Below are 23,009 nucleotides of genomic sequence, written 5' to 3'. Positions count from 1 at the left end.
AATTCAATTCAGTTCAATTTATATAGCGTCGAATCACAACAATACCATCTCAAGACGCTTTACAGACATGAAAAAAACATAATGAAAGCCAACTCATATTAGCCTTTATAAGGAAACCAACGGATTGAGTTGTAGGCTCTATGCTAGCACAAGATTAGCTTTAGGATAATGTGGAGAAAATTGTAATTTAGTTTTTAGTGAGTCTTTTTAGTGACAACATATCAACTCAGTTAATTAAGTTTTCACATTGGAGCTGAAAATAAACTATAAAGACTCTCAAAAAATACTTTAATATCCACATTTCTTCGCAATCTGTAAGCTAGTGCTACATGATTCCGTTTAACAAGAGGCTAGCAAGGATGCTAGCTGGTTGTAGCTAGAGCATGAGAAATATATCCTGTCAGCTCCTTGATTTAGTAAAAAACAGATGTACAAATGACCAGAAAGGAGATATTTCACAGGTTTAAAGCGGAGGAACACAGATCAGCTGCAGCATCTACAGCCTGGCAGCTTCCAACGTGAAGCTAGCCACACAAGGATCCGGTCTACCACGTCCAGGCATTAACCTGGAACTGGTCCTTAGTTTTACTGATGAAAAGATGTTTTATTTCTATTGTCTCTAATCTGGCAACAGTTAACACATCAGAGAGAGGAACACAATCATTTCCTTTCTTAGTGCATGGCCTTTGGTCCCCCATGTATAAAAATGTAGCTCCACCACAAGTCAGAATGGAAGAAAAAGAGCCAAAGACAAGAAATTTGTTCAGGAAAATATTTTCAGTTCCTCTGATGATTTTTTTGGCTGGAATGATTTTAAGGTTGATTTTGGAAGCTTATTAAATGAACTCATTAAAAAAAAAATCATGTTGTCTGTAGAAGAAAAGCTGATCTGAGATGCAGATGGTCCATTCTGAGCTATAAAACAGCTTAGAACTGGACCTCTGTGGGGTCCAGTTTAGTTGGATGGGTTTTCATTACTGCTGACTGGGACGATTCCAGCACACTGTCTACAGACACTAACCGTTTGTTGGACGTGTGGTTATTTCCAATCTGGAATCCATTGTTGTGATTAACTCAGCTGAAGAATATTCAGCATATTGGGAGTTTCCTGGTTCTCTAACTGGCGAAATGTGTCCTTCGTATCGCTGCAGGACCTCCTGCGTCGAGACATGCTGTACTACAAGGGACGCATGGACATGGATCGCATGGAGGTGATAGATGTGGAGGATGGCAAGGAGAAGGATTTTAACATCAACGTGAAGAATGCCTTGAAACTCCGGTCGCTGAGCGGTGATGAAGTCCACCTCCTGTGTACCAAGAAGCCGGAACAGAAGCAACGCTGGCTCCGAGCCTTCGCCGACGAGAGGAGACAGGTCCACCACGACCAAGAGACAGGTCAGACATGCACACAGGTCATGTCCAATCTATAAAAGAGGACATGTCCTGCTCAGGAACATCTGACTGTGCACAAGGAAATATTATATCTGCAATATCACATCACGACAGAAGGAATTATTTTCCTAAATAACGGGTTACTAAGCGTCATGGTCACATGTTTATATCAGGGCTATCCAAAGTCAGTCCTCGAGGGCTGCTGTCATGCAGGTTTTTGATGTTTCCCTGTTCCAACACACCTGGCTCAAACTAAATGAACCAAACAACCAATAAGGTTCTGGATGAGACCATTTAATCTGCATCAGGTGTGTTGGAAGAAGGATGCATGGAAAACCTGCAGCATTGTGGCCCTCGAGAACCAGAGGTGGATACGTCTGCTTCATATCATCATGGCAAACCCCTCCTCATCACAATGCCACAGACCTGGGGGAAACACTGCATGTGTTAATAACATAGTAACAGTAGATGGTGTTATATGGTGACACCAAATTTTTTTAATAAAATTCACCAGCAAATGCTGAAGCAACCTATTGAAACCCTTTAGTTTTCCCCTAAAACAAGTTTTTCTGGGTGACCGACTGGTTGTGGTTTGATGGTCATGGTGGACCCTACATAACCTCTGAAAAATGTCAGATTTTTTTTTTTTTTAAGTCTTTAATAATTTACAAATATATATTTAAAATACAGACAAAATATGGACTTTTTTTTTTCTTTTCTAATGCTTCGAGCTCCATTCTGTGACAAATATCATTTCTATGTTTTACTTACTATAATAGAAGCAGTCAGACTTCTTCCTGCTTCCACAAACAGAAAATCTCAACCAGTTTCTGCACTGATGTATTTCAGACTGGTTGAATTTGTTCCATAAACAAATGTTTGTTTGAGAAACTTTCCTTCTCTTTTTCTTTTTAATTCTCAGGTTTCACTCTCACGGAGGTCCAGAAGAAACAGGCCATGCTGAATGCCTGCAAAAGCCCCCCAGCAGGGAAACCCAAAGGTACGCCTTCACATGGAAGTATGATTCATCGCAAGTCAGCTAAATTTCAGCAAATTAGCTTCTGGTGGTTTTTTCTTTGCTTCTTGATGATGAATCTTATTGTTGTAAAATCCATTTTTAATGTGAGGAGAAAGCATGAGTGGGATGAGCAGCAGAGACGAGTGTGTAGGAAGAACCGTATTCGGTCACACCTGTCTGCAGGTAGACCTGAGGTCAGGACTGCAGGCAGGTCATCTGCTCTCTGGAGGTGGTCTCTGATGAACCCGCTCTGCATCACACACCTGGCAAACATCACACACCTGGCTGACATCACACACCTGGCTGACCGCACACACCTGGCTGACCTCACACACCTGGCAAACATCACACACCTGGCTGACATCACACACCTGGCTGACCGCACACACCTGGCTGACCTCACACACCTGGCAAACATCACACACCTGGCTGACCGCACACACCTGGCTGACCTCACACACCTGGCAAACATCACACACCTGGCTGACATCACACACCTGGCTGACCTCACACACCTGGCTGACATCACACACCTGGCTGACCTCACACACCTGGCAGACATCACACACCTGGCTGACCTCACACACCTGGCTGACCTCACACACCTGGCAAACATCACACACCTGGCTGACCTCACACACCTGGCTAACATCACACACCTGGCTGACCTCACACACCTGGCTGACCTCACACACCTGGCTAACATCACACACCTGGCTGACCTCACACACCTGGCTGACCTCACACACCTGGCTGACCTAACACACCTGGCAAACATCACACACATGGCTGACCTCACACACCTGGCTGACCTTACACACCTGGCTGACATCACACACCTGGCTGACCTCACACACATCTGGCTGACCTCACACACCTGGCTGAGATCACACACCTGGCTGACCTCACACACCTGGCTGACCTCACGCATCTGGCTGACATCACACACCTGGCTGACATCACGCACCTGGCTGACATCACACACCTGGCTGACCTCACACACCTGGCTGACATCACACACCTGGCTGACCTCACACACCTGGCAAACATCACACACCTGGCTGACCTCACACACCTGGCAAACATCACACACCTGGCTGACCTCACACACCTGCCAAACATCACACACCTGGCTGACCTCACACACCTGGCAAACATCACACACCTGGCTGACCTTACACACCTGGCTGACCTCACACACCTGGCTGACCTCACACACCTGGCAAACATCACACACATGGCTGACCTCACACACCTGGCTGACCTCACACACCTGGCTGAGATCACACACCTGGCTGACCTCACACACCTGGCTGACCTCACACACCTGGCTGACCTCACACACCTGGCAAACATCACACACATGGCTGACCTCACGCACCTGGCTGACCTCACACACCTGGCTGACCTCACACACCTGGCTGAGATCACACACCTGGCTGACATCACACACCTGGCTGACCTCACGCACCTGGCTGACCTCGCACACCTGGCTGACCTCACACACCTGGCTGACATCACACACCTGACTGACCTCACACACCTGGTTGACATCACACACCTGGCTGACCTCACACACCTGGCAAACATCACACACCTGGCTGACCTCACACACCTGGCTGACCTCACACACCTGGCAAATATCACACACCTGGCTGACCTCACACACCTGGCAAACATCACACACCTGGCTGACCTCACACACCTGGCTAACATCACACACCTGGCTGACCTCACGCACCTGGCTGAGATCACACACCTGGCTGACCTCACACACCTGGCTTACCTCACACACCTGGCTGACATCACACACCTGGCTGACCTCACACACCTGGCTGACATCACACACCTGGCTGACCTCACACACCTGGCTGACATCACACACATGGCTGACCTCACACACCTGGCTGACATCACACACCTGGCAAACATCACACACCTGGCTGACCTCACACACCTGGCTGACCTCACACACCTGGCTAACATCACACACCTGGCTGACCTCACACACCTGGCTGACATCACACACCTGGCTGACCTCACACACCTGGCTGACCTCACACATCTGGCTGACCTCACGCACCTGGCAAACATCACACACCTGGCTGACCTCACACACCTGGCTGACATCACACACCTGGCTGACCTCACACACCTGGCAAACATCACACACCTGGCTGACCTCACGCACCTGGCAAACATCACACACCTGGCTGACCTCACACACCTGGCTGACATCACACACCTGGCTGACCTCACACACCTGGCAAACATCACACACCTGGCTGACCTCACACACCTGGCTGACATCACACACCTGGCTGACATCACACACCTGGCAAACATCACACACCTGGCTGACCTCACACACCTGGCAAACATCACACACCTGGCTGACCTCACACACCTGGCAAACATCACACACCTGGCTGACTTTACACACCTGGCTGACCTTACACACCTGGCTGACCTCACACACCTGGCTGACCTCACGCACCTGGCTGACCTCACACACCTGGCTGAGATCACACACCTGGCTGACCTCACACACCTGGCTGACCTCACGCATCTGGCTGACATCACACACCTGGCTGACATCACGCACCTGGCTGACATCACGCACCTGGCTGACCTCACACACCTGGCTGACCTCACACACCTGGCTGAGATCACACACCTGGCTGACATCACACACCTGGCTGACCTCACACACCTGGCTGACCTCACGCACCTGGCTGACCTCACACACCTGGCTGACCTCACGCACCTGGCTGACATCACGCACCTGGCTGACCTCACACACCTGGCTGACATCACACACCTGGCTGACATCACGCACCTGGCTGACCTCACACACCTGGCTGACCTCACACACCTGGCTGACCTCACACACCTGGCTGACATCACACACCTGGCTGACCTCACACACCTGGCTGACCTCACACACCTGGCTGACATCACACACCTGGCTGACATCACGCACCTGGCTGACCTCACGCACCTGGCTGACCTCACGCACCTGGCTTACATCACCAGGTCACAGTGACGACAGTACCCCACGTATCAACTCTGCTGCTCATCCTGTGTGTTTTCCCGACAGACGCTCTGCAAAGTTATTTATTTACAGACTTTTTGAACCAAGTTTTTCTGTATTTTATGCATTCAGTCTGTTTTACATAAAACCTTTAAAGGTACAGTAAAATTATTTCTCCATGAAGCACACCTGATAAAATATGTCAAGACATAAAGAGACATTTTAGTGACGGTGAAGAGATAAAAGACTAGAATCCATCTTCATAATCATTATATTTTCTTCTTTACTTTCTTCTGACCTTTTGTTTAGAACGAACTAATGAGACGACAGCAGATACTGAATTAAAAAGAAAGGAAAACTATTCATTTCTCTTTGAAAGTTAAAACAGATTTAACCTTTAAAATTCACTCATTCACTGTGGAAGTCTGTTGCAAAGAGACCTAATTATTGGTAATTATACACTTTTTGTGATGCTGCTGCATGTGTGTGAGCATCTTTCCCGTCTCCTAATGACCATTTTCTCCCATCTGTCTCCCCCCCCGCCTCCCTCCAGCGGTGACCAGACCCTACTGCGACTTCCTGCTCCGGCAGAAACACCCCTCCCTCCCCACCGCTTTGCCCCAGCAGCAGGTCTTCATGCTGGCCGAGCCCAAACGTAAAACCACCTTCTGGCACAACATCGGGAGACTGACACCTTTCAGGAAGTGAAGTGGGGGGGTTCTGGAGGAGGAGAAAGAGAAGAGCTCTGCTCGTGCCTGAATAGACCCTTTTTATTCTTCCTGTCATTCTTTCCTACTCGTAACGTTTCCTGGACTGATTTACTGACTTGTTGTATAGATGAAGAAGATGATGACAAGGAGGAGATTATTTTTACGAAAGCACTTTATAGGTTGGTTAACAATCAGACCTGAGACTGGTCTCATAGAGACGCTGAGTGGAACGTGGAGAGTGGACTCTGCTTGATTTCCTTCTGCTTCTGCTGCAAACCCAACGCCTGGCTGGTGTTCCTGCTCCTGTGCTGCTGCAGCCGACGTCGGGACTCGTGGCTGTGCTGTGACAACGTTGCCTCTCCTTCTTTTATTTACCTGTTTTACTGCTTTTGTTTTGTTTTTTATTTGACAGATTTGCCAACTTTTCATGGTGTCAGAGGATTTTTTATGTGATCTGCTTAAAAAAGAAAAAAAAGGGAAGATTGGGTCAAGCATTTCTCCGTGCAGTCGCATCAGGATCCAATGTTTGTGGTCTGTCGCCGTTGGTTTTTTGTATTTCTCTGGTTCGTTTGTGGTCTCGTGCATTTGAAACGACGCACCCCTGATGCAGACGAGGAGTCTGCCACCAGACGCCAGGCCACCAGTCTGACCCCATCGCCTCCGTATGGCCGCCAGGCCACCAGTCTGACCCCATCGCCTCCGTATGGCCGTATGGCCGCCATGCCACCAGTCTGACCCCCGTCTCCTCCATATGGCCGCCATGCCACCAGTCTGACCCCATCTCCTCCGTATGGCCGCCATGCCACCAGTCTGACCCCCGTCTCCTCCGTATGGCCGCCATGCCACCAGTCTGACCCCCGTCTCCTCCGTATGGCCGTATGGCCGCCATGCCACCAGTCTGACCCCATCGCCTCCGTATGGCCGTATGGCCGTATGGCCGCCATGCCACCAGTCTGACCCCCGTCTCCTCCATATGGCCGCCATGCCACCAGTCTGACCCCCGTCTCCTCCATATGGCCGCCATGCCACCAGTCTGACCCCATCTCCTCCGTATGGCCGCCATGCCACCAGTCTGACCCCCGTCTCCTCCGTATGGCCGCCATGCCACCAGTCTGACCCCCGTCTCCTCCGTATGGCCGCCATGCCACCAGTCTGACCCCCGTCTCCTCCGTATGGCCGCCATGCCACCAGTCTGACCCCCGTCTCCTCCGTATGGCCGCCATGCCACCAGTCTGACCCCCGTCTCCTCCGTATGGCCGCCATGCCACCAGTCTGACCCCCGTCTCCTCCGTATGGCCGCCATGCCACCACTCAGACCCCCGTCTCCTCCATATGGCCGCCATGCCACCAGTCTGACCCCCGTCTTCTCTGTATGGCCGCCATGCCACCAGTCTGACCCCTGTCTCCTCCGTATGGCCGCCATGCCACCAGTCTGACCCCTGTCTCCTCCGTATGGCCGCCATGCCACCAGTCTGACCCCCGTCTTCTCCGTATGGCCGCCATGCCACCAGTCTGACCCCCGTCTCCTCCGTATGGCCGCCATGCCACCACTCTGACCCCCGTCTCCTCCGTATGGCCGCCATGCCACCCCTGCAGTCAGACAAGCGCTTTTCTCCCTCCTTTTATTTGATGAAGTGCCATTTAGGGTGTGACATGGATAACTTACAATGACATGCATGGATGTGATGAAAAAATACTGTGAAGAATATTTTTTTATCTCTGCAGACCCCCCCTCCTCCTCCCTGTATATTTAACCAGATTCGCCGAGGCGTTGGTGTGTGACGAAGCTGAAAGCATCACATCCTGGTTCTGTTCTCCACCTGTGCTTCTGCTATCCGCTGTTCCTGCTCTGCTCATCTGGCCTCGTGTGGAAGCTCATTGCAGATCAATGCAGCCCAGTGATTTTGCTCTGTAAGCGCAGTAAAATGTACTTTATGTTCCAATGTAAACGATATTAAACATTCCTTAAGCTGAAGAATGAGGCTTTCAAACAGGGTGATTATTTATGATGGAAAAATGTGGGTTAACCCTGTTTTCTTTCTTCTTCTTCTTTTATTTGCTTGTTTTATTCTAACTTCAAGCATCTTATTTACTTTATAAGTGCAAGTTTTTGACTTTTTGTTACATTTTTCAAAGCATCTATTGTAGTGTCTGTATTACAATATTAATAAAATATTGAGGTTTGGGAGCGATCTGTTGATTTCCACCTCTGCATGGGAAAAAAAAAAGCACCAAATGTCAATGACAACTTTATTTATAAAGCACATTTAAAATGGCTTCTGCTGCCCAAAGTGCTGTACATAAACAATAAATAGTACATATACAAAAACTAAAACTACACAGCAGAAAAATACAGAATGAAAATTAAAATCAGATGAGATACTGAACATTGTAAGTCGAGCTGCTGGAAATCCTGCTCAGCTCCAACCAAACAGATGGGTCTAAAAAAACAAAGGCTTCTAAATATTCACAGGTGTTTTTACTGCTGGTTTAAAACACCGAGCATGGAAGGGAAAACAAAAACCAAAATTCATACTAATTTGTTGTAATGGAGCCAATTTTTAATATTTTTCTCTGCTAGAGTTCACAGCAGAACCTGAGAGGGTGTCATATCCACTCCCACCAGCAGGTGGCGCTGTTTGCTGACTGTTACAGCCTTCAGAACCACAACCTCTGAAGGCTTTACCGCAAAGTTTGCACAGGAGAGACATGAATTGGATGCATAATCCGATCCAATCCACTCTATTTATACAGCACATTTCATAGTCAGTTTCCAAAGTGCTGCACAGAATAAAACAAAAACAATTTTACAATCCTAAAATATCAGTAAATACAAAGTAATAAACTTAAAATCATTCCCAATAAACTGGTAAAAACCAATAATTTAATAAAAATGAAATAATAAAATAACTTAAAAATAAATAAAAGTACACAGAGGACCACACAACTCACGCAGTGTTAAAAGCCAGAGAATAAAAGAGAAAAGACTTAAAACACTCCAGGGTGGGGGCCGTTTTGACATGGGGGGGCAGGGCATTCCACAGTTTAGGTCTAGCCACAGAAAAGGTCCTCGCCTCGTCTTTGGTACCATGAGCTGGAGCTGACCTCTGACCTCAGAGCACAGAGTATAAATCTGGATGAGGTCAGAAACGTATTTAGAGGACAGTCCGTTCGACGCCTTGAAAAGAAACAATAAAATCTTAAAATCAGCTCTAAAACCAACAGGAAGCCGGTGCAAAGAGACAAGAATCGGGGAGATGTGCTCATGTTTCTTAGTTCCTGTTAAGAGGCGTGCCGCCGCATTCTGGACTAACTGCAGTTGATAAAGTGCTCTGTGATTTATTCCACAATGAAGTGCGTTGCATAAAGACGGTGTGAGATGTAAGTTTTTATGGACATATTACCGGTATGGAGGGAGCTTCAGCAGATGGGATGGAAGTGTTTTGGTCCTGATGGGCTGCGGCCTCCTGCCAGAGGGGGAGATCTTTCCCGCCCACCTGCAGGCCTGCAGGCCTGGAGGAGGCGTGATGCGCTGCAGTCTGAGGGCGCCAGCCGGAAACCGGATGTGATGGAGGTGGTCAGGATGGATTCAACGATGAAGAGTGTCATTTAAGTACAGAGTTACGTGATTTGACAACAACTGTTTTACGTGCCGTAAAGTTTAACTGTCGGGCGTCACTATGGTAACGTGCGCATGTTGTTGCTTCTGCGAATGGCGTGTACTGACACAAAGCCTGCAGTAAAGCCTTTTCACATTAATCAAAAGCCTTATGTGGACATTTGATTACTTTACAAAGAGCTCTGCGGAGCTTCGTGATGATGAAGTTGATGTCCTCCTTTCAGGTACTGCAGTTTCAGGACTTGAGAGATTTGACAGACTGGTGGCTGCAGGTGCAGCTGTTGGTGCACCGGGCGAAGAGAGCGAGTCAGATCAGCCCCACTCAGAGGAAACCCCCGCCACAGCTCACCACCCACTCTCATGTTTTCAGAAAGAGGAAGAGTTGGTCCAGAAATGCAAAGGGACGAAACATTCTCACATTTCATTAGTTTCCTTCATCAGAAGCAGCTGCTGGACCAAGCTAAATCTGAAAGTTGCAGTGAGATACTCTGATCCCCGTCGTCTCCATCCGGTTTTACTGCTGGCTGGAAAGTCCAGGAAAACCACATGAAGAGGTCTAGTCTGACATAATGAGGCATGTGCAGATGTTCCAGCCGTTTCTTAGTCATCTGCGATGAAATCAGCTCAGCTTTGGAGGAATTTTCATCTGTAGGTTACAACAGCCTTTAACGGATCAGTGGTTCTCCACCAGGAGGAAAACATCAAGCTGGACAGTCCGTCTCAGCCGTGGACATGACCTGAAGACATCCCTGCTGGACCCTTCATGCTCCTCTCTCCTCAGCCTCAGCCTCAGACATCAGCAGCGCTGTTCCATTGCGTGATTCCTGTCTTTGGTTCTGCTGCAGGCGGCACCATGGAGCTGATAGGATCTTTGGTTGTACTTACGGAACACCTTTGAGTTGAAGGCGTTCCAGATAAACTCTGTTGGAGCTGAGCTGTCGCTATGATCACTGCCGGTCTGCAGACTCCTGCAGAGCAGTGATCATCCTGCAATCCTCACTTTGCATAAATTCATCCAATCATAAACACCTTTCACCAGCCCATCTGGAAAACAGAGGACCCCGCCCAGAGAGGGGGTACAGCGTAGCGGGAAAGTGTTGCAAGGGACAGCCCTGTACCATGTCGTCAAAAAGCTCCGTTTACTCTCTGTGTCATCTGTGTACTTTCACTTTCCAGACAGCATTTCAGATGGAAGACAGGCTGAAGGGTCGTGCATGAGACGCCCCCCGATGCGGGGTTGGACGCTGCCGTTTAACTTGCATGAAGAGAAAGATAGACAGGGTGTGTCTGTGCAAAAGGCGAATGTCCCATATGAGAGTAATGGACCAAAAGCTGCGCGTTTCCGTCCGACTTGGATGATCTTATATATTTCTCAGCAGATTTCTCTGCTTTCAGTTGATTTTATATTTGCTCGGCGTCTGCGTAAGGTTGGTTACAGCATCACCCCGCAGGCGCCATGAGTCTGACGTGTTTCTGGATCTCTGGAGCTTCTCGCTGAATTTGTTCTGTAAAGACTGAAGAGAACCTGCAACATTTCACCGCCTTCGACTATGCTGGCCCCCCATCATGCAGATGTTTTAGAGTTCTTTCCTGTCCTCTCCACCAACAGCTGTCCTTCCTGATGAAGGTTTTCCGTCCTCTTTAAAGGACGCAGCTTGGGGTGAAGGTTTCGTCAACACCACACGGTGGGACATGGTACGATAAGGTTCAGGGAGCTACGATATGAATTATTCTGCAGGAATAGGCTGGATTGTCCTCTCCGGGTTGGGAGTGATGAGGAGTTTAAATATCTCGGGGTGTTGTTCACGAGTGAGGGAAGGATGGAGCGTGAGATCGACAGACGGATCGGTGCGGCGTCTGCAGTAATGCGGACTCTGCGCCGGTCTGTCGTGGTGAAGCCAGAAGGCGAAGCTCTCGATTTACCAGTCGATCTACGTTCCTACCCTCACCTATGGTCATGAGCTGTGGGTCGTGACCGAAAGAACGAGATCTCGTATACAGGCGGCTGAAATGGGTTTCCTCCGCAGGGTGGCCGGGCTCTCCCTTAGAGATAGGGGGAGGAGCTCGGTCATCCGGGAGGAGATCAGAGTAGAGCCGCTGCTCCTCCGCATCGAGAGGAACCAGTTGAGGTGGCTCGGGCATCTGGTCAGGATGCCTCCTGGACCTCCCTGGTGAGGTGTTCCAGGCACGTCCCTCTGGGAGGAGACCCCGGGGAAGACCCAGGACACGCTGGAGGGATTATATCTCTCGGCTGGCCTGGGAACGCCTCTGGATCCCCCCGCAGAGTTGGCAAATGTGGCTGGGGAGAGGGAAGTCTGGGCTTCCCTGCTTAGGCTGCTGCCCCCACGACCCGACCCCGGATAAGCAGTGGAGAATGGATGGATGAAAACACAGTACGATACAGTAGTACAAGACGGTACGAACCGATACGATGTGATATGAACAGGTTTACAGACACAGTCAAACGGATTAATGATTTGTTTTATTTGGATTATAATCAGTAAACAGGCTACAATGAAGTGAAAAGAAGTTGACAGAATTACAAGTTGCACGAAACACAGATCAGACAGCTCTTCTGCATGACGCAGCATTTTTATTCGTATTCCACAGGAATGAAAAGGAAGTCCGTAAAGAACTATAGATCATAGCGTGTAATGCACACATACTTTAATCACTAGCTTACATTCTAACAGCTAAAATAAGTCCTGACAGTAGGAGACGATAAATAGGTGTACAGTGTGACACCTGCAATGTTGAAATGATGACTGATAATGCTTTCATATTTACAGTGTATTATATACAATCACCTTCCTGCAGTGTCGTCTGGTTCAGAGGAAGCTCCTCCCATCAGACTCGCACCAGCAGCGGCCAAATAACCTCCGTTTTTACAATCAAATGTTCATTTGAGTCTTTGTTACGTTATCGGCCATCTCCTTTCCTCAGAGCTGAAGATCCACACACACATACGAGGAGGCGTGTTTGTCTGCCAGCTGGGTGGCTGATAATCAGCATGCAATGAAGGGAAAGACTAAGAACGGTTCTGCCAGTCTGAACGGCTAAAGGTGGTTTAGTGTAAAAGTCTGTTGAGTTGACCAGCTAGAAAACCAGTTAGGAGTCCAGTTAGAGGACCAGCTAGGAGACCAGCAGGGAAAACAGTTTGGAAACCAGTTAGGAGACCAGCTAGTAGACCAGTTAGGAGTCCAATTAGAAGACCAGCATGGAGACCAGCTGGGAGACCAGCTGGGAAACCAGTTGGGAAACCAGCTAGGAGACCAGCTGGGAAACCAGTTAGGAGACCAGCAGGGAAAACAGTTAGGACACCAGCTGGGAGACCAGTGAGGAGACCAGTTAGGAGACCAGCTGGGAGACCAGCTAGTAGACCAGTTAGGAAACCAGCTAGGAGACCAGTTAGGAGACCAACTGGGAAACCAGTTAGGACACCAGCTGGGAGACCAGTTAGTAGACCAGTTAGGAGAGCAGAGTGTACTGGAACAGACATGGTTTTGGTGCTTCCTGTACGCTGTGGGATTCTCCAGTATTCCCAGTTCCAGCTACGTTCCTGGTGTCATGCAGTTATCCATGTTCCGGGGCGGGGGCCCCGTTGCCAGTTTAGCGTAACCCGATAGAGCTCCCAGATCAATGTGCAGCGATCCGTTCCTCCGAATGGGACCAGATCCTTCGGAGTAGAGGGACGACTCTGCGGAGACAAGGACATGTTAGCATCACGCTGTAGCTGGAGACAGGACACGTCCCAATGCCAGTCCCTGCCTGGAATGGTGTCGTGGTGCTGGCTCTGCTGTCGGGACAGGGTGTGGGTGGCCTCCTCCAGGGCCGAGTCCAGACTCCAACAGCGCGGCTGATCCTCCCTGGGCGGATTGATGGCTCCGTCCTTCAGCAGCTCGGACGCTGAGCTCCGCAGGACGGGATTCCTCTCCAGGGCTCGCTGCAGGAAGGAGCGCATGTCCACGCTGCAGTCCTCTGGGATGTCCTCCAGCGGGGGGGCCTGCTTGTAGATCTGTTGGGGGACAGGAAACAAAACCCATTTAGGGGAACTTCAGGGGTTACGTGTCCACATATGAGGGTCCCGAGGCCTCACTGACCCCCACAGAAACCAGCAAGTCATCAGTCAGTACATTCAATTCAATTAAATTCAATCACGACAATGCCATCTCAGGACGCTTTACAGACAGAGAAGAAAACATAATGAAGGCCAATTCATAACAGCCTATATAAGGAAACCAACAGATTGAGTTGAGTCCAACTCAATCTCCCATCCTGAGCAAGCACACTGGCGACAGTGGGAAGGAAAAAACTCCCTTTTAACAGGAAGGAAACCTCCGGCAGAACCAATATATAAGACATTAAGGTTTGGAATCTGGACCGGAGCAGGAGGAAGCCGGTCCTTCCTGGTTCTGGTTCTGCACTCAGGAATAACTTAAACTAAAGATTTAAGTAGATTTAATCAGAACTGGACTACAGTTTACTGGACGGCGTCGTCAAAAGGGCTTCATGTGTCGAGATCCAGTCAACCAAAGCAGATCAGCTGATCGCTGCTTCTTGTGAGGATCAGGTCATGTTGCACATCATAGCTCATCAATATCTCAATAATCTAAATTATTATTATCTTTATTATTATTATCTATTATCCTTTTTAATGTAAATATGTCAATAATTCATTTTTGTGTTGCATTATGTCGTTTAAACCCCTTTACACTTTCTTATTTGACAATCTGCTTTTAATTTATAAGAATTTTTTTAAATCTAATGTTATTGCATTTATTTTTATTAATTATAATTATTTTGTTTTATTTCATTTTTTCAATTTAATTTAATTTAATTTATTTTATTCATTTATTTCCTAACCGCTTAATCCAATGACGGGTCGCAGGGAAGCTGGAGCCTATCACAGCAGTCTTTGGGCGAAAGGCAGGGTACACCTCGCATAATTTAATTTAATTTAATTTAATTTAATTTAATTTAATTTAATTTAATTTAATTTAATTGTTTTTCTTTATTTCCTCTTTTTTACTGCATTTATTTTGTTTTATAAAAATGTAGCATTAAGGAGTTAAAACTTTCATACAACTGAAGTTACATGAAACAAACTTTTTTTTTTATTTTTCTGTCACTGGTTTTACCCCTTTTTTTCTTACTTATGTATATGAAGGTTGCTTGAGCACGTGCACACTGGGGCCCCAGCTCTCAGTAAGAGCACGGCGGCTGTGGTCAGCTACGAACGATATAAAAGATCAGCAGATAAGATCAGGCTGAACAGATGGCGTCTGCATGTGGAAGAAGTGGCTTTATCTCTGCGAGACATCACTTCTCCATGACAGCAGTTTCATGTGGAAGTGAGTAACAGTCAGAATCATTTATTAAGGCTGATAATCGTTTTCAACGCAGACGCAGGACGTGTGGAAAGAAAGAAGCATGTAATGGAACGTAGGTCATCAAACCGGAAGCATCGCCTGGTGAAATGAGCTGAATGTCATCTTATCTTCTGACGATCTGGACTGGAAATGATGTCGAAAAGGTCGCCGTAAAGTATGTCATGATTTAAAATGTAGTGAGATAAAAACGATACTTCCTGTTTTTTATGAGCTGTGCTGGCGTGACGCGATGCTCTTCGCTTCATGTGGGCGCAATATATAAAAATAAAAACACCAAATAACTGAAGCATGAAATCTGATATATTTGCAACTGTGGAGCAGAAATTTCAATACTGAGTTTGTTTTTGGACGCTCGCGTCTACATGCTCAGTTGGTGATGATCACCATTTTATCATTTTATGTAAAATGAGGGTTTTCTGGATCATTCCAGAGGGAAAATATGAGTTTATTCTGAGTTTGATGCAGCTACACATCTGTAAACAGCTGCAACAGGAGCAACAAAAGGCTGGAAAAGCAACAACTGGAGGAGAATTTGACAACTTATCTGGTTAACCGGCAACATGTCAGGAGCATGACTGGATATGAAAGGAGCATTTCAGAGTCTCTAAGACAATCTGAGACAAACTGGATCTAAAAGTTGTAAAACAATTCGAGAAAAATGTTCCTCTGACTTGGAAGATCCACCATCTAAAGTGTGTACTATCATTAAAACATTCAGAGAATTAGAAGGAATCTCTGTATGCTGGTGATGTTCTGCATGAACAGCAGACATGATTCTCTACTGGAAACCAGTGCATGGACTCAGGAAGCTTCCAGAAACCAGTGTGAACCCAGTTCAGGCTGAAATCCACACATACAGGTTAAAGCTCCATCATATGTGAAGAGGATCCAGAAACACGCCGTCTTCTCTGGACCAAAGCTCATTTAAAATGTTCTGAGTGGAAACCTGGATGAAGATGTGGAATAGTTTGTGGACAGCATGGACGGCGTGTCCTGCAGACTAAAGAGGAGAGGGAGCATCCAGCTTGTTATCAGCCTGCATCTCTGATGGGATGGGGTTGCATTAGTGCCGATGGCGTGGGCAGCTTCCACATCTGGGAAGCTCCATCAATGCTGAAACATCTGCTCCCATCCAGACAACGTCTCTTTCAGGGAAGACCTTGCAGGTTCCACCATGCTGGACCACATCCTGATGGTGGAACAGGAGAACTGGTCCAGCAGGACCACGCTGAACCACATCCTGATGGTGGAACAGGAGAACTGGTCCAGCAGGACCACATCCTGATGGTGGAACAGGAGAACTGGTCCAGCAGGACCATGCTGAACCACATCCTGATGGTGGAACAGGAGAACTGGTCCAGCAGGACCATGCTGAACCACATCCTGATGGTGGAACAGGAGAACCGGTCCAGCAGGACCATGCTGAACCACATCCTGATGGTGGAACAGGAGAACTGGTCTGCTGCAGTCCAGTTTCACCAGTACAAACATCTGGAGCATCATTCTACAACATAGTTCTCTCTTATCTTCCTGTATTTTTCTGTTCAGATTTGCTAAAAATCCTCATTTTCTAATAAAGTCTCATAATTGTGTGATGATCGTTATAATTATATATAAACTGTAATAAAATGGTTAAATCATCAACATTGAGGTGAGTTTCACTAAAGTTGTTTGCAACTTGGAAAAGCAGCATTATGACCACATTTACCGACAAGAACTTCTTCTGAAATGAGCCAAGAGCTGTTAAACTAAGCAAGACGGCGGAGCAACAACCGACACGGTCATCTGAGGATCAGTAAAACCTGAGCTTTACTTACAATATAGAGGTAGGAGGGGTAGGCGGTGCGAGGGTACCTCCTGACCCAGGGAGGACTTCCTGTCTGCATATGAATGACGGTGGTCCCGAGGCTGTAAATGTCCGTCTTGGTGTCATGTCCTCTACACAGAACCAGCTCTGGGCTCATATACATCTGGAAAAAAGAAACATAAAATGACATGGTCATCTCACGCATCGATTACTGCAGTTCCCTACTGGCAGGTGTGCCTGCATGCTGGTTAAACCTCTGCAGATGATCCAGAACCTGCTGCGCGTCTGTTTTTCTACCAACCCAAACGAGCTCATGTCACTCCGCTGCTAATCGCTCTTCACTGGCTTCCAGTCGCAGCACGCATCAAATTTAAAGCTTTGCTTCTGGCTTACAAAACAATAACTCAAACGGCTCCCGTCTACCTTAAATTCAATTCAATTCAACTTTATTTATACAGCGTCAAATCATGGCAATGCCATCTCAAGACGCTTTACAGACAGAGAAAAAAAACATTAAGAAAGCCAATTCATAACAGCCTATATAAGGAAACCAGCAGATTGAGTTGGAGGCTCCAACTGAAAATCTCTCATCCTGAGCAAGCACACTGGCGACAGTGGGAAGGAAAAAACTCCCTTTTAACAGGAAGGAAACCTCCGGCAGAACCCGGCTCAGGGACAGGCAGCCATCTGCCCCTTCACTCCCTAATCCAGACCTACACTCCCTCTCCACAGCTACGTTCCACCAGTGAAAGACGCCTCGTGTTACCACCACAACGTGGGACTAAATCACCAGCCAGACTCTTTTCCTCTGTTGTGCCACGATGGTGGAATGATCTGCCAAACTCTGACCGCTCTGCAGAGTCCCTGTCTACTTTTAAGACCCAGCTGAAGACTCAGCTCTTCAAGGAGAACTTCTACACTTAGTATAGCTGTATTTGTTAGAAAGTTGGAGAACTTAGCCCTGTTCTTTGCAACAAACGTTATGGTATTAATTCTTTGTATTGTAACATAGGTGATATTATGGGATGGAAAGGGAGTAAACAACACCAAAAAAAAGCCTGTAGCACTTCATGTAAGGACCTGCGTCCAACTGGACAGTCCACCAGCACCTTCCTACGATGTCCTCTACTGAGTTCCTGCTTGTGTTGTTCTCACTCATATGTAAGTCGCTTTGGATAAAAGCGTCTAAGGCTCCTCTCTTATGGAACCAGCTCCCACCGTGGGTTCGGGAGGCAGACTCCCTCCACACCATTAAGATGGAGCTGAAAACCTTCCTTTTCCATGATTCTTATAGTTAGGATATGAGCATCTCCTGAGTTGGAGTCTGCATGTACGGGACCCAACTGTCCAGGTTCTGCTCATTGCTCTTATAGTTATGGGTAGTCTAGCCATCCATTACTTATGTAGCAATGGGGATGTTACCTGATGCACTGAGAAGTACCTCGCTCTATTTCTCTGATATATTAATGTATAAATATATGCCAATATTGCCGTCTCTAACTTATTTCTCCTTTTTTCCGCAGGTCTTCCTGAATAAGTGCAGTTGTACATGTTGATCTGTCTTTCCTGTCCTCTCCACCCCAACCAGTCGAGGCAGATGGCTGCCCTCCCTGAGCCGGGTTCTGCCGGAGGTTTTCTTCCTGTTAAAGGGGAGTTTTTTCCTTCCCACTGTCGCCGCGTGCAGCTCAGGATGGGGGATTGGATCCAAGTCATGACTCGATGCAATCAGTTGGTTTCTATTATAGGATATGTATGAATTGGCTTGAAATGATGTGTCTGTAAAGTTCCCTGTGACAACATTGTTGAAGTGTACAAATAAAGCTGGATTGAACTGAAATGTCTGTAGAACAGAGAACATGAAATGTTGCTGCCGGTGGAAATGGCAGAGAAAGTAGTTCCTGCATCAGGCTTGTCACAAACATCCTCTTCTAGAAAACGGGGCTTTCTGCAACAAACAAACTAACCTTTAAACCAGCTCCGTATGTGTGTCAAGGTTAACAGAGATCAGCAGTGTGAGGAGCACACACACACACACACACCAGCAAGGCTCTTCTACGCTGGAAATTCCAGTCTGAGCCCACCATGTTTGCTGCTCTGCATCTCTTATTATTACTACTGGTCTGTACTGGGACTTTCCACAAACCATGAACCATGAGAGTTCAAGGATGCCAGAACAAAACACTCCATCTGACCAGCAGGTGAGAGAGGGATGATGCATGATGGGAGCCAACTGTGGCAAACAGTCCAGCCATTTTCAGCTTCTCTACATTCCTCGGCTGTAAAATGTGGACAAGCGCTGACAGACGGCGCGGGGAAGTCTGGCCTGAGTCAGACGCTGCAGGCTGGTCTAGTCAACACGCACGTTTCACTTTGAGCAGAAAGAGAAAGAAGAAGAGGAATCCCAGACAGCAGCAGAACCTCTGCTTGCATCCCTTCTCTTACCTCCGTCCCTCGGAGGTCTCTGGGTTTGTAGATGTCCTCGGTCATCTGGACGGCCAGACCGAAGTCCACCAGCACCGCCTTGTCTGACATGAGGACGATGTTACTGGCTGAGAGACACAGAGAGGACATGCTGAGGGAAAGGCTGCCGAACTCTCACTGCCACATCATAACAGGCGGATTTTAGGGAAGAAATCCCACAAACCAAAATGACATGGAAGAGGAACCGACTGGCCTTTAGCAGAACCTGCGAGTACACCAGAAGCCAGCTGGGGTTTCCAGACTGCAGCCAGGCGGCTCCAGGCCAGGTGAAAGCACCTCGGCTGGATCCCAGCTGGACTCCACCGTTAACCCTTTACAGGACACTCCATTAAATACCTTAAAATGAGAAACTTTAACCTGGAACTGTCCTTCTGCTGCTCTGCAAAAACTGATCAACATAGATTAAAAACCTTAAACTGAGGACAGATATGCTTATTTTTTTTAAAGGTAAGATAATTCTCAGTTTTTATGCCAGAGAAGTTTTACTTGTTTTGGGAAGTCTTGACAAGCCAGATTTTCTTGTTCTGTTGGCAGATAATTTATCTGATTTTAAGCAACATTTACCTCATTTTTGTATTTTTTTTCTTGTTTTTTAAAGCTGAGTTTTTGCAGCATGTGAACCCAGACCTCCGTTCTGTTTTTACATCAACAATAAACTAGTTTCCTGCTGAATCTGAAACAAAGGCTGAAACTTGTCCCATAAAGGGTTAAAGCTGCCAGACTGGTTCCAGAGAGACCAACTGGGAAAAGCTTGTGATAAAACACCAGTCTGTCACATCCTGGGGGCCGGTTTGCAGCGCTTCGTGTGTCGGTGGTTGAACGTTGACGCACACACACAGCACACACTCCGTTGCATCATTTCCTGACCCCTTTCCAGTCCTTCCTCTTACGTTTGATGTCGTGGTGGATGACGTTGTTGGCGTGCAGGTACTCCAGGCCCCGCAGGACCTGCTTGGCCACCCAGATGATCTCGAACTCCCTCATGGGGCCGCAGCTGTCCAGCTTCTCCAGGACGGAGCCGCCCTCGCCGGCTTCCATGAACAGGTGGATGCTCCGGTCCCACAGCACGGCGCCGAACAGCTCGGCGATGTTCTCGTGCCGGAAGCGGACCTGGAACTCCACATCGGCCGCCTTGAAGTTCTCTATGTGGATCTGAGAGGAAGAGGAGCAGATCAGAGAGAACATTAACCAGCCTGCCAAGCTGTGTTTACCTGAGATAAGCCTTTCATGTTGACTTTATTCTCTGTCATCCAGCTCAGCTGCTTATCATGACTCATATGCCAAGCACACACCGTCAACTGGTACCAGTAAGTCTTCCCAAACCGCCGTAGTGTCAACAAGATCCTACGATAACGCTGAAGCAGACAGGAAACTATTCTTCCTCTGTCAATGTTTTTCATCTACAGACGCCGTAAAGCAGCGAGTGCTGCTGAAAAAGATGCTTGTTTAAAAATCTGATCAGAAAAACAGCAAACATGTGAGAAGCTGCTGGTAAATTTCCAGTCTTGCGCTCATCTTGTAAGCAGAAATAGCCCTTAAATCACGAGCAGGAAGCGCTGTTCCTCTTTCTCATGAAGCAGAAGTTCCCATGAGGCACGTTGCTGCAGAACAGGAGCAAGACAAGGCGTTTGGCAGAGTTTTACACTCACCAGCTTGCAGGCCATTCGCTTCCTGGTGGTGGTGTCCTGAGCTAAGTGGACTTTCCCAAACGAGCCTTTGGGCACGAGGCCAGAGCTGGAATGCTTGTAGGTCAGTTTCCACGGAAAGAGAAGCACGTCCATGTTGATCCTGTAGTGGCCTTTTTTAACAGCCAGGTCCTGCTTGAGAGGAGACGACAAAGAAACAAAACTTTCAGAGAAATTCTGACAAAAATGCTCCAGACTGCAACAGAAACACAGACAGAAACACCAGCAGTCAACATGCGAGTGTTTGGAATGTGGGAGGAAGCTGGAAAACTCAAAGCAAACAGGGAGAAAAGAGCTTTTAGGAAGGCTTTTCCCACTTTGCACCACATCTGTCCTCTTTGCATTTCCAGCTTTCTGGGAAAATGCTTGGAAAGCAGGTGTGAGACAAAGCTCCATGTAGGTATGAGAGAAACAGGTTAGCCCAGATGACTGGGCAAACAAAGGTTTCCCTCTTCCTGAAGGAGTCAGACATGCAGACTGTCTCAGAAATAAACAGCAAGAGTCCCAAATTCTTCCAGAGTAAGACAGCAGGACAGAAGACGGGAGGCAGAGTCCCACCTTGCTCAGGAGGACGCCCATCTCCTCTGGAAGATGCTGCAGCGCCGCTGCCTGCATGTTGGACAGGAGGTTGACAAAGGACAGGAGGTCTGCGGCTGTCCCGTAGCGAACACCGCCATCGTAGTCCTTCTGCTCGCCCCCCATCTCCCCCGCCTCCTCATTCTCATCCAGATCCTCCTGAGAGAGACCCTCCTCGTCAAAGGACAAGCCTCCCTCTTCCTCCAGCTGGTACAGCGTCTCCGCAGCGTTGATGATGTCCTCCACGTCCATGTGCGCCAGCAGCAGCTCTAGTCCGGTATCGTATTTGTAATCCATCTTGAAGCCACGTCTGTCTGGCTGGACCTGAAAGCAAACATCAGAAAAGTCCCGTTCACGGCTGATCAGAGATCAGCCATGTCCTGGCAGCGGAAGTGCTCTGACACTTCCCCAGGCTTGCTGGGCTCATAAGGCTGACTGCACCACCCAGCTGGGAGGAGCTTCTCAGGCTTGTTTTCCAGGCAAATGAGCAGACTTTCAGAGTACAGACGGGAAATCCCAGGAAAACATCAGTTTTCTTCTTCTCAGCGACACAACACAGAGACATCTGAACCCATCTTACTTCCATATACTGATGAGCTGGGAGCTTTCCCAGCATGCCGAGCTTCACGTTGAATAGAAAACAAATAAATAAGGAAATAAAATTTAACAAAATAATTACTTATATTTTATTGTCACAATCTAAATATGTCAGTTCAGAATAACTGCAAAAAGGATTTTTATGTAATGATGCTGGTTACCAAACCAAGGTGTTACAAATATGATATTATTCATGAATTTATTCTTATCAAACTTTACAGAATAATAAAATAAAACAACAAACAGAGAAACAGGGCTTAATACTTGCTGATGTGGTCGCTCGTGCATCTCCTCGTGTCTGACTGAAGGCCAGGAGTCCACGGGTGTTTTCTGGCTGCTTTTAAAGGTAAATAACGATGAAAGGTGTGCGCGTGCGTGTGCGTGGACGTCAGCTGCCCACGCTTTGCTTTCCACGGGTTTCGGTTTCCTCTTCACTCTCTGAAATGGAAAGTTGGTTTTTGCTTTTATTTTTACTTATTTTATTTATCTTTATCTTTTTATAATATGTTTTATTTAATGGATTAAGTATAAACTGAAATGGCACTTTAAATATCGTTGTACTTGTTGCCATGACAATAAAGTTTATTCTATTCTATTCTATTCTACTTTCCTGTCAGGAAATAGTTTTCGTTTATGTAAAACAAAATAAATATATTATGGAGGAAAAATTGGGATTAATGCTGTTTTAACTTTATAACAA

At 47.4% G+C, this 23,009-nt stretch overlaps 2 protein-coding genes across 3 annotated transcripts in view; one reads left to right on the top strand and one right to left on the bottom strand.

Annotated features, from left to right (window-relative positions):
* LOC306771067 (rho guanine nucleotide exchange factor 4-like) overlaps positions 1–6,956 on the top strand; it is a 69,328-nt gene extending 62,372 nt beyond the window's left edge. For both annotated transcript variants that reach the window (XM_079260116.1, XM_079260115.1), the window contains exons 11-13: positions 1,152–1,395; positions 2,315–2,392; positions 5,998–6,956. In XM_079260116.1, the coding sequence (XP_079116242.1) occupies positions 1,152–1,395; positions 2,315–2,392; positions 5,998–6,152 (477 nt within the window). In that variant the 3' untranslated portion in view covers positions 6,153–6,956. The remainder of the gene's footprint in view (positions 1–1,151; positions 1,396–2,314; positions 2,393–5,997) is intronic.
* Positions 6,957–13,250: 6,294 nt separating this feature from the next.
* Positions 13,251–22,009, bottom strand: map3k8 (mitogen-activated protein kinase kinase kinase 8; the record flags this gene model as incomplete). The annotated part of the gene is made up of 7 exons (XM_079260229.1): positions 13,251–13,470; positions 13,542–13,788; positions 16,981–17,133; positions 19,413–19,519; positions 20,342–20,603; positions 21,101–21,271; positions 21,695–22,009. The coding sequence occupies 7 exons, from the start codon at positions 22,007–22,009 to the stop codon at positions 13,325–13,327; spliced, it is 1,401 nt and encodes a 466-aa protein (XP_079116355.1). The 3' UTR covers positions 13,251–13,324.
* Between the last annotated feature and the right edge of the window lie 1,000 nt (positions 22,010–23,009).

The sequence above is a fragment of the Telmatherina bonti genome (assembly GCF_933228915.1).
Source record: "Telmatherina bonti genome assembly, chromosome: 20".
NCBI classification, from domain to species: domain Eukaryota; kingdom Metazoa; phylum Chordata; class Actinopteri; order Atheriniformes; family Telmatherinidae; genus Telmatherina; species Telmatherina bonti.
The sequence above is the reverse complement of the archived record's forward strand: the minus strand, read 5'-3'. Positions and strand labels throughout refer to the sequence as shown.